The sequence below is a fragment of the Bufo bufo genome, chromosome 7 (assembly GCF_905171765.1).
Source record: "Bufo bufo chromosome 7, aBufBuf1.1, whole genome shotgun sequence".
Lineage (NCBI taxonomy): Eukaryota > Metazoa > Chordata > Amphibia > Anura > Bufonidae > Bufo > Bufo bufo.
The window spans coordinates 93,728,445-93,740,732 of record NC_053395.1 but is presented as its reverse complement, the minus strand read 5'-3'; the positions used below and the strand labels follow the sequence as shown (position 1 = coordinate 93,740,732).

At 43.1% G+C, this 12,288-nt stretch overlaps 1 protein-coding gene across 1 annotated transcript in view; it reads left to right on the top strand.

Annotated features, from left to right (window-relative positions):
* The window catches only part of DNAH7 (dynein axonemal heavy chain 7), a 574,291-nt gene that overhangs the window by 415,673 nt on the left and 146,330 nt on the right, over positions 1 to 12,288 (top strand). Inside the window, exons 50-51 of the mRNA XM_040440176.1 lie at positions 8,052 to 8,178; positions 9,784 to 9,978. Coding sequence (XP_040296110.1) covers positions 8,052 to 8,178; positions 9,784 to 9,978 — 322 coding nt within the window. The remainder of the gene's footprint in view (positions 1 to 8,051; positions 8,179 to 9,783; positions 9,979 to 12,288) is intronic.

Below are 12,288 nucleotides of genomic sequence, written 5' to 3'. Positions count from 1 at the left end.
ATTCAAGTTTTAGAAGATTTCCACTGCTGAAGGTCTTTTCTTCACTTTGAGGTTCCAACTCCAGGAGTCCCAGGAAGGTTTTCTTCCAGCAGGGTCAGGGCGTTCATTTGCATGTACTTGGCAGTAAGTGTTCAATTTACCTGCAGTGGCATCACATCACATTGATCAATATCATAGTAAATCAATGAGTTGTCTGTGTAATGCAGGGCAGGACAATACTTATGAGCAATATTTTTGATCCATCCCATTTAGAAAATTAGACTTCTGGAAATTTAAGGACTAAGGCTGTGTACACACTGCCTTGCATTTTATATATATATAGATATATATATATATATATATATATATATATATATATATATATACACTGCTCAAAAAAATAAAGGGAACACAAAAATAACACATCCTAGATCTGAATTAATTAAATATTCTTCTGAAATACTTTGTTCTTTACATAGTTGAATGTGTTGACAACAAAATCACACAAATTAAAAAATGGAAATCAAATTTTTCAACCCATGGAGGTCTGGATTTGGAGTCACACTCAAAATTAAAGTGGAAAAACACACTGCAGGCTGATCCAACTTTGATGTAATTTCCTTAAAACAAGTCAAAATGAGGCTCAGTAGTGTGTGTGGCCTCCACGTGCCTGTATGACCTCCCTACAACGCCTGTGCATGCTCCTGATGAGGTGGCGGACGGTCTCCTGAGGGATCTCCTCCCAGACCTGGACTAAAGCATCTGCCAACTCCTGGACAGTCTGTGGTGCAACGTGACGTTGGTGGATAGAGAGAGACATGATGTCCCAGATGTGCTCAATTGGATTCAGGTCTGGGGAATGGGCGGGCCAGTCCATAGCATCAATGCCTTCCTGACACACTCCAGCCACATGAGGTCTAGCATTGTCTTGCATTAGGAGGAACCCAGGGCCAACCGCACCAGCATATGGTCTCACAAGGGGTCTGAGGATCTCATCTCGGTACCTAATGGCAGTCAGGCTACCTTTGGCGAGCACATGGAGGGCTGTGCGGCCCTCCAAAGAAATGCCACCCCACACCATTACTGACCCAATGCCAAACCGGTCATGCTGGAGGATGTTGCAGGCAGCAGAACGTTCTCCACGGCGTCTCCAGACTCTGTCACGTCTGTCACATGTGCTCAGTGTGAACCTGCTTTCATCTGTGAAGAGCACAGGGCGCCAGTGGCGAATTTGCCAATCTTGGTGTTCTCTGGCAAATGCCAAACGTCCTGCACGGTGTTGGGCTGTAAGCACAACCCCCACCTGTGGACGTCGGGCCCTCATATCACCCTCATGGAGTCTGTTTCTGACCGTTTGAGCAGACACATGCACATTTGTGGCCTGTTGGAGGTCATTTTGCAGGGCTTTGGCAGTGCTCCTCCTGTTCCTTCTTGCACAAAGGCAGAGGTAGCAGTCCTGCTGCTGGGTTGTTGCCCTCCTACGGCCTCCTCCACGTCTCCTGATGTACTGGCCTGTCTCCTGGTAGCGCCTCCATGCTCTGGACACTACGCTGACAGACACAGCAAACCTTCTTGCCACAGCTCGCATTGATGTGCCATCCTGGATAAGCTGCACTACCTGAGCCACTTGTGTGGGTTGTAGACTCCGTCTCATGCTACCACTAGAGTGAAAGCACCGCCAGCATTCAAAAGTGACCAAAACATCAGCCAGGAAGCATAGGAACTGAGAAGTGGTCTGTGGTCACCACCTGCAGAACCACTCCTTTATTGGGGGTGTCTTGCTAATTGCCTATAATTTCCACCTGTTGTCTATCCCATTTGCACAACAGCATGTGAAATTGATTGTCACTCAGTGTTGCTTCCTAAGTGGACAGTTTGATTTCACAGAAGTGTGATTGACTTGGAGTTACATTGTGTTGTTTAAGTGTTCCCTTTATTTTTTTGAGCAGTGTATATATATGTCAGTATAATTTCCCTTCCCCAGTATATGCATCCAACAAAGAACTCTAATGTGCACACTGGCTATTGTCTCCAGTTGTAAAAAGATACGCTGTATACTCTTTTGCAGTGGCCCACTGTATAGAAATGCTCTGTCTGCTGCTCTTTCCAATATGGTAGATAGAAGGTTTTACCGATGTATAATGACCCATTGGGTGATTGGAGCTCTATGGATATATTCCAGGAGCTTTGTTGCTGTGTGTACGCTGTAAAAAGGACACATATGCTGTTAATGATAAAATATGATGAGTGATAAACTGTGTCATAGTGGCACAAGAAGGTTTTTATTATTAAAGTGGAAGCATGCTCTAAATCTAGTGTAGTCATGAGGATCATGCTAATTGTAGGATGGACAAATCATATTTGAAACCATATGACAGCTTTCCCGTAAATACTGTATTTACAATGAGGAAATGTTGGAGCTTTTTCTTTTCAGAGCAGTCTACAGAAGCAAACATTAGCCATAAATTTCCTGCTGTTTTAAATCCTGAGATACTACTGTACATGTGCATCAGTGGCAGATTATAATAGGGAAATTTGGGGCAGTAGTACCAGGCATGACATCCCTGTGAGGACTATTGCCGCCCAAAATGCTCATTACAGGGAAGGAGTGTGTTCACTAAATGTGAGCAGACAGCCTGAACCACTGCTGCCTCCTTTGACTTGCAGTGCTGGATGCTCATAGGAGAAAGAACTTGTGATTACATCATCGACATGTGACCTGTAACATATGGACACATGGCAATTACATCATCACAGATCATTTTTCCTACCAGCATAGAAGAGGAATGTTGCTGCAGGAGAACTTTGCTGTAGTTTTATGTGGAGAGAAGGTGACAGTGGGTGTTATACTATATACTGCATACTGAGGGGTACTGCATACTGTGCGGTGTTATACTCTGTACTGTAAAGTGTTATACTATATACTGCATACTGAGGGGTACTGCATACTGTGCGGTGTTATACTCTGTACTGTAAAGTGTTATACTATATACTGCATACTGAGGGGTACTGCATACTGTGCGGTGTTATACTCTGTACTGTAGGGTGTTATACTATATACTGCATACTGAGAGGTACTGCATACTGTGCGGTGTTATACTCTGTACTGTAGGGTGTTATACTATATACTGCATACTGAGGGGTACTGCATACTGTGCAGTGTTATACTTTATACTGTAGGGTGTTATACTATATACTGCATACTGAGGGGTACTGCATACTGTGCGGTGTTATACTCTGTACTGTAGGGTATTATACTATATACTGCATACCTGGGGGTACTGCATACTGTGCGGTGTTATACTCTATACTGTAGGGTGTTATACTATATACTGTATACTGAGGGGTACTGCATACTGTGCAGTGTTATACTCTGTACTGTAGGGTGTTATACTATATACTGCATACTGAGGGGTACTGCATACTGTGCGGTGTTATACTCTATACTGTAGGGTGTTATACTATATACTGCATACTGAGGGGTACTGCATACTGTGCGGTGTTATACTCTGTACTGTAGGGTGTTATACTATATACTGCATACTGAGGGGTACTGCATACTGTGCGGTGTTATACTCTGTACTGTAGGGTGTTATACTATATACTGCATACTGAGGGGTACTGCATACTGTGCGGTGTTATACTCTGTACTGTAGGGTTTTATATTATATACTGCATACTGAGGGGTACTGCATACTGTGCGGTGTTATACTCTGTACTGTAGAGTGTTATACTATATATTGCATACTGAGGGGTACTGCATACTGTGCGGTGTTATACTCTGTACTGTAGGGTGTTATACTATATACTGCATACTGAGGGGTACTGCATACTGTGCGGTGTTATACTCTATGCTGTAGGGTGTTATACTATATACTACATACTGAGGGGTACTGCATACTGTGCGGTGTTATACTCTATACTGTCAGGTGTTATACTATATACTGCATACTGAGGGGTACTGCTTACTGTGCGGTGTTATACTCTATACTGTCAGGTGTTATACTATATACTGCATACTGAGGGGTACTGCATACTGTGCGGTGTTATACTCTATACTGTCAGGTGTTATACTATATACTGCATACTGAGGGGTACTGCATACTGTGCGGTGTTATACTCTGTACTGTAGGGTGTTATACTATATACTGCATACTGAGGGATACTGCATACTGTGCGGTGTTATACTCTGTACTGTAGGGTGTTATACTATATACTGCATACTGAGGGGTACTGCATACTGTGCGGTGTTATACTCTATGCTGTAGGGTGTTATACTATATACTACATACTGAGGGGTACTGCATACTGTGCGGTGTTATACTCTATACTGTAGGGTGTTATACTATATACTACATACTGAGGGGTACTGCATACTGTGCGGTGTTATACTCTATACTGTAGGGTGTTATACTATATACTGCATACTGAGGGGTACTGCATACTGTGCAGTGTTATACTTTATACTGTAGGGTGTTATACTATATACTGCATACTGAGGGGTACCGCATACTGTGCGGTGTTATACTCTCTGCTGTAGGGTGTTATACTATATACTGCATACTGTGGGTTACTGCATACTGTGCAGTGTTATACTATATACTGTAGGGTGTTATACTATATACTGCATACTGAGGGGTACTGCATACTGTGCAGTAGGGTTGTCCCGATACCACTTTTTTAGGACCGAGTACAAGTACCGATACTTTTTTTCAAGTAGTCACCGATACCGAATACCGATACTTTTTTAAAATGTCATGTGACCGTTTTGGGGGATCTGTGGATGACGCACTGTCATGTGGGGGATCTGTGGATGGCACTGTTATGGGGGATCTGTGGATGGCACTGTTATGGGGGATCTGTGGATGGCGCTGTTATGGGGGATCTGTGGATGGCACTGTTATGGGGGATCTGTGGATGGCACTGTTATGGGGGATCTGTGGATGGCACTGTTATGGGGGATCTGTGGATGGCACTGTTATGGGGGATCTGTGGATGGCACTGTTATGGGGGATCTGTGGATGGCACTGTTATGGGGGATCTGTGGATGGCACTGTTATGGGGGATCTGTGGATGGCACTGTTATGGGGGATCTGTGGATGGCACTGTTATGGGGGATCTGTGGATGGCACTGTTATGGGGATCTGTGGATGGTGCTGTTATGGGGGATCTGTGGATGGCACTGTTATGGGGATCTGTGGATGGTACTGCTATGGGGTGGGATATCTGTGGATGGCATTGTTATGGGGTGGGGGGATCTGAGGATGGCATTGTTATGGGCTGGGGGGATCTGAGGATGGCATTGTTATTTGGTGGGGGATCTGTGGATGGTGCTGTTATAGGGGATCTGTGGATGGAACTGTTATGGGGAGGATCTGTGGATGACACTGCTATATGTCATCCACAGATCCCCCTCATAACAGTGTCCCCCAATACACCGGGCCCCGCCGCTCACCAAAGTATTTATAAACGTGAATCCTTATCCTGTTTACTAACGCTGCCCTCTCCCATGTTCCCATGTCCCCCCTGTATCCCCACAGCACTTACTTAAGCTTCCATAGCAGGCAGAGCGGACGGCACCAGTAACGTCACTCACGCGCGACGTCAGTGGGCGGAGCAGGCGCTCTACGTCAGTGAGTGACGTTACTGGTGCCGTCCGCTCTGCCTGCTATGGAAGCTTAAGTAAGTGCTGTGGGGATACAGGGGGGACATGGGAACATGGGAGAGGGCAGCGTTAGTAAACAGGATAAGGATTCACGTTTATAAATACTTTGGTGAGCGGCGGGGCCCGGTGTAAGAGTACAGTGACTGCACCGGGCCCCGCCCATAGTTACGCCCATAGTATTCTATTTATGTATCGGGGCGGGGTATCGGCGGCTGAGTACCGCCGAGAAAACTCGGAATCGGTCCCGATACCGATACTAGTATCGGTATCGGGACAACCCTACTGTGCAGTGTTATACTTTATACTGTAGGGTGTTATACTATATACTACATACTGAGGCGTACTGCATACTGTGCGGTGTTATACTCTATACTGTAGGGTGTTATACTATATACTGCATACTGAGGGGTACTGCATACTGTGCGGTGTTATACTCTATACTGTAGGGTGTTATACTATATACTGCATACTGAGGGGTACTGCATACTGTGCGGTGTTATACTCTGTACTGTAGGGTGTTATACTATATACTGCATACTGAGGGGTACTGCATACTGTGCGGTGTTATACTCTGTACTGTAGGGTGTTATACTATATACTGCATACTGAGGAGTACTGAATACTGTGCGGTGTTATACTCTGTACTGTAGGGTGTTATACTATATACTGCATACTGAGGGGTACTGCATACTGTGCGGTGTTATACTCTATACTGTAGGGTGTTATACTATATACTGCATACTGAGGGGTACTGCATACTGTGCGGTGTTATACTTTATACTGTAGGGTGTTATACTATATACTACATACTGAGGCGTACTGCATACTGTGCGGTGTTATACTATATACTGCATACTGAGGGGTACCACATACTGTGCGGTGTTATACTCTATACTGTAGGGTGTTATACTATATACTGCATACTGAGGGGTACTGAATACTGTGCGGTGTTATACTCTGTACTGTAGGGTGTTATACTATATACTGCATACTGAGGGGTACTGCATACTGTGCGGTGTTATACTCTGTACTGTAGGGTGTTATACTATATACTGCATACTGAGGGGTACTGCATACTGTGCGGTGTTATACTCTATACTGTAGGGTGTTATACTATATACTGCATACTGAGGGGTACTGCATACTGTGCGGTGTTATACTTTATACTGTAGGGTGTTATACTATATACTACATACTGAGGCGTACTGCATACTGTGCGGTGTTATACTCTATACTGTAGGGTGTTATACTATATACTGCATACTGAGGGGTACCACATACTGTGCGGTGTTATACTCTATGCTGTAGGGTGTTATACTATATACTGCATACTGTGGGTTACTGCATACTGTGTGGCCTTAAGCTGTATACTACATACTTTGGGGTACTCTAATGTTATACTGTACACTGCATACTATGGGATACTGTATACTGTGGTGTGGTATATTTTATATTGCATACTGTGTTGAGTTATACTATATACTGCATACTATGGCTATACATTATTAAGGGTTATGGGTGTTATGCAGTACATTATATGTGGTATAGTTTTCTTTAAAGGGCTTCTGTCACCCCACTAAACTCTTATATTTTTTTTCTGTGTACTTATAATCCCTATACTGCGATATTGCTATACATTATGTTATTAATAATTTTCTTTCAGTAGATTTGGCAAAAAACGTACTTTTATGATATGCTAATTACCTGTCTACCAGCAAGTAGGGCGTCTACTTGCTGGTAGCAGCCGCAGAAAACCGCCCCCCTCCTCTTGTTGATTGACAGGGCCAGCAGCGATCTCCTCCGGCCGGCCGGCCCTGTCAGCATTTCAAAAATCGCGCGCCCGTGTTGATGTGCGCCTCTGTTGATGTCACCGAAAGCGAAGACGTCATCGGCGCAGGCGCACTGAGGGAGTGCTGAGGAGGCGAGCCTCCTTATCTTAGAGCGCCTGCGCCGAATCAACACAGGCGCACAATTTTTGAAATGCTGACAGGGCCAGCCGGAGGAGGAGATCGCTGCTGGCCCTGTCAATCAACAAGAGGAGGGGGCGGTTTTCTGCGGCTGCTACCAGCAAGTAGACGCCCTACTTGCTGGTAGACAGGTAATTAGCATATCATAAAAGTACGTTTTTTGCCAAAGTACCCCAAAAAAAAAAAAATTAGTTTAGTGGGGTGACAGAAGCTCTTTAATATTTACCAGAAAAATGTAAATATGGGGCAGAAGGCGAAAGGAGGGAAGGTTGGGGCAAATGGAGGGAGGGGGCCCAAGATGGATTTACAGTCCCGATCCTATACACTTAAACCGCCCCTGATGTGCATTCTGACTACACACCCACTGCTGTATTAGCTGAGGCAATAGATGATACATAAAGCAATTTCTGTCATGAACTGAATTTCTTTCTTTTTTTAAGGTTGCAAACACTGAAGGATCACTTTACATACTCACTGTACACAAATGTATGTCGTTCACTATTTGAAAAGGACAAGCTTCTCTTTTCTTTTTGCTTAACAGTAAACCTGTTAAAGCATGAAAAATTGGTAAGAAATATTTAGTACTGTAATAAAAACATGTTAATGCCTATGTAAGTAAATACTATATTTCCTTAGGTTGTTGCCAGGCTGTTCAGAAATATGTAGACAGTAGTCCAGAGTCTGACAGTGGTGTGCTTTTTACACCATTATAACTAAGCATTACTTTAACCATTCAGTACATGTTCATCCCATTTCTTCTGGTCTACAAACTACAGTATACGTAGTTGCCACAAGCACACCACAGGCCTACCATGCTTGGAATGATAGCCCTGGGGTGTGCTTGCAGTATTTACCTGTGTGAATTGGGACTTTGCTGACTGGCCCCATTTGCCCCTGTTGGCTCCATTTGAAGAACAAAACTGGTGCTTGCCCAACCTATATAGTTTGATATATTAATGATGTGATGTCCATGAGACACCTTATTATCTGACTGCAGTGGCCATGAGTGCTGTATTTGACTGTTTATGGCAGTCTTGTAACAAGCGGAGTTTCCTTCTTCTTCCAGGGACTACGTTTTAATGATCATGGTGGTACCAGCAGTCAGACTTGCCTCTCATCCTGTCTAGTGGTAGTACTTGTTTAAAGATAATGAGAACAGTGCTGAAGGAACAGGGGCAACCACTACACTGTGTATGGAGCCTGAAAGCTTTTTCGGAAGTTTATTTTTATATACACAAATCATCCTCGCATGTTGTCTGCCTCAACCATAACTGGGAACGGCTTAAATAAGCATACAATTATATAATCAAAAAAATACAAGCCTTTATTATTCTCATAAAAACTTGACTTTATTAAAGTCATATGTATTTATGGGAATATTAAAGGCTTTTCTCTTTTGATTCTGTAATTCTAAGTTTATTTTTAGACAAAACCAAGAGTGGATTATGACGATGGGAAGATTATAACATCTTTTGGATCCACTCAAAGTTTATTGGTATTTTCTTCAACCTTTTGTAAACAATAAAAGTTGAGCTTTTTACAATGAACTTTGAGTTTTTCAAGCTTCTCTCTTAGGGTTAATGCATTAGGCCAGGGATGGCCAACCTGTGGCTCTCCAGCTGTTGTAAAACTACAACTCCCACCATGCCTTGCTGTAGGCTGATAGCTGTATGCAGTCTGAGCATGCTGGGAGTTTTGCAAGTTGGCCATCCCTGCACTAGGCTGTTGCCATTTTTGCAGTCTGCAAATTTGCAGATCTGCAAAACATGGATACCGGCCTTGTGTGTTCCGCATTTTGCAGAAAGGAACATCCTGCGGTCTATAAAACTGTCCTATCCTTGTCTGCAAAACGGACAAGAATAGGACATGTTCTAATTTTAATTTTTTTGCGGGGCCGTGGAACGGACATACAGATACGGACAGCACACAGCACACAATGTGCTGTTCAAAGCTTTTGCTGCCCCATTAAAGTGAATGGGTCCACATCCAATCTGCAAAAATGCGGATCGGAATAGAACAAAAACCACGGTCGTGTGTATGAGCCCCTAAGGAAATGGGTGTACAATTCAAAATCCTTACTAAAAGAAGATAATGTGTAAGCCAGCAGAAACAGCACCACCCACTTCTCACCCACTCCTCAACAGTATAATGTTTTAATATTTTTATTTGTAGATTGATGAAGTAGAATGGATATTTTTGCTGACTGGTGGCCTAGGACTGGACAATCCTCACTCCAATCCATGCACGTGGTTGCCCCAGAAATCATGGGATGAAATATGCCGCCTTGATTCTGTTCCTAGATTCAAAGGAATTCGGAAGGATTTTATGAGACTAAAGGATGGATGGAAAATAGTATATGACAGTTTGGTAAGTTAAGTTTGTGGGAGTTCAGTGTATATAATGAAATATAAACTTATTACATTTATTACATTGCATTCGGTCTTCAGACCCTCTCACTTCTTTCATATTTTGTTATGTTGTGGCCTTGTGCTAAAATAAAGAAAAAATCAAGATTACCCCATCAATCTGTACTCAATCCCCCTTAAAGGGAGTCTGTCACCAGCATTTCACTTTTTTAACCCTTCCCACAGCTCCCTAGCATGCTTACAGTTAATAAAAATGTTACCTCTGGCATCAATCCTGGACTTATAGAACCATCAAAAACGATCTTTATAAGATATGCAAATGAGGGCTCGCAAGTGCCCAGGGGCGGCGTTACTCTCTTAGGTGCCCTGCTTGCTCAGCCTTTTCATTGCGTCCCCCTGCCCCTTCCTACCCTCCGCCCGCCCATCCTTTCCCTCTGACCGCCTTTCTACTAACTTGTCATGCTGCCGATATCCCGCGCCTGCGCACTCATTCCTTTGGCCGGCGCATGCGCACTACGATGCCCATACGATGCCCATTCCTTGTACGAGATCACAGTAACTATTGCGCATGCGCCGGCTAACGACGCAAAAATACAACAAAGGAGGCGGTCCATCGGCGCATGTGCATTAATTACTGTGATGCCGTACAAGGAATGGGCATCGCAGTGCGCATGCACCGGCCAAAGGAATAAGTGCGCAGGCGCGGGATATCGACAGCATGACAAGTTAGTAGAAAGGCGGTCAGAGGGAAAGGAGGGGCAGGCCTGTTTTGGGCGTAGAAAATGTTATAAATGTAATACAGCTCGGAGGCTGGCATAGATTTAGATCAGCAGTAGATGCGCCAAAGTTATGTAGAGGCTTGCATCTCTACATACAGATAACTTAACAAAAGCTATTTTTTTCCCTTGAGTTAGGTCCTAGGGTTATTGTAATATCCAAAAACCATGGTCGCTTGACCTATTTAATCCCACTAGGGGCTCACTCTTAAATAGGATCTGTAAAACGTAACTTTTATCTTTACTAACTAAACCGCAAAATAATAATAATAATAATAAACCATATAGTGCCAAAATGAAAAGGAAAAGTTTAAAATTGTCAGCTGGTTTTTAGGGAACCTATATACTATATTCTGAGCTATTTTCACAGGAGGGCTGCAGCCCTGTTTGTGTGCGTGACTCAAGAAGCTATTTCTTGTTCATGTTGTAGAAATATTAATACTTGTAATCTGCTCCCCAATGTCTTCCTTATACAGGGATGGGGTGTGTGCATTGTCTGTCCAGCCACATTGATTGCCCCTCCCTGTCCTTTGACATGTCATCACTTCCTGTATGTCATCACTTCCTGTATCCTTGTCTTGGGCCAGCCCCCTTTACACCTTTTGTGAGTAAATAAAAGGTCAGACTGGGCAGGAGGAGGAGGAGTGCTCAGCAAGAATTCAATCAAGATGGTAACACCTGTGTCTGTCTCTGACTGTGGTTGAGGGAAAAGAGATTTACCTATTTCTTTACACAAAGTTTGATGCGAGCAGATTACAACTATTAATATTTCTACAACATTCATAACTTCTGATTATTGTTTTGTTATTTTTTTTTTTTATTGTAGCCAGTTTTTTTGCCACTCGTGCTTATGGCCTTTTTGCCATTTTTGAATCAGATCATTAGAATAAAGCTGCCTGAATGATTTAATAGTCTTGTGTCCTGACTTTTTTTTTTAAGCTAATACCCCCTTATATATCACCATAGCGCTTTAAGACACTTTTTTTTATACACAAACCTATAATTAATTTGGCTACTCTACTTAATATGGCTTCTTTAGCCTGCACTACTGTGATCTCTCATGCAGGTTTTATTTATAATTACAGCGCTGCCTATGTGATACAGCTGCTGCAATTCAATGGTTTGTTGCCAATTAGATAGAGATAAATGTATTTCAATACACTGTCTCTGAAGTTCTATTCAATAGTATCATTTCAAAGGGGTAATATCAGACACTTGGCTACTATGACCACAAATACATACTCAGCCGCCGTTGCTTTGCCTTGCCTGATATTGCTCTCCCTATAATGCATTCATTCTTTTTGCATCCGCATATGCGATCTGTTTGTAGCTAAGAGATATGGTCCCTTCCTGCCAGCTGATTCTAAAAACCAAGCGCAACCCCTCCCAAGTGCAGGCTAAAGAAGCCATATTAAGTAGAGTAGCCGAATGAATTATAGGTTTCTGTATAAAAAAAAAGTGTCTTAAACTATGGTGTACACCTCTGATATATAAGGGGGTATTAGCTAAAAAAAAAAAAAAAACGACATGGCACA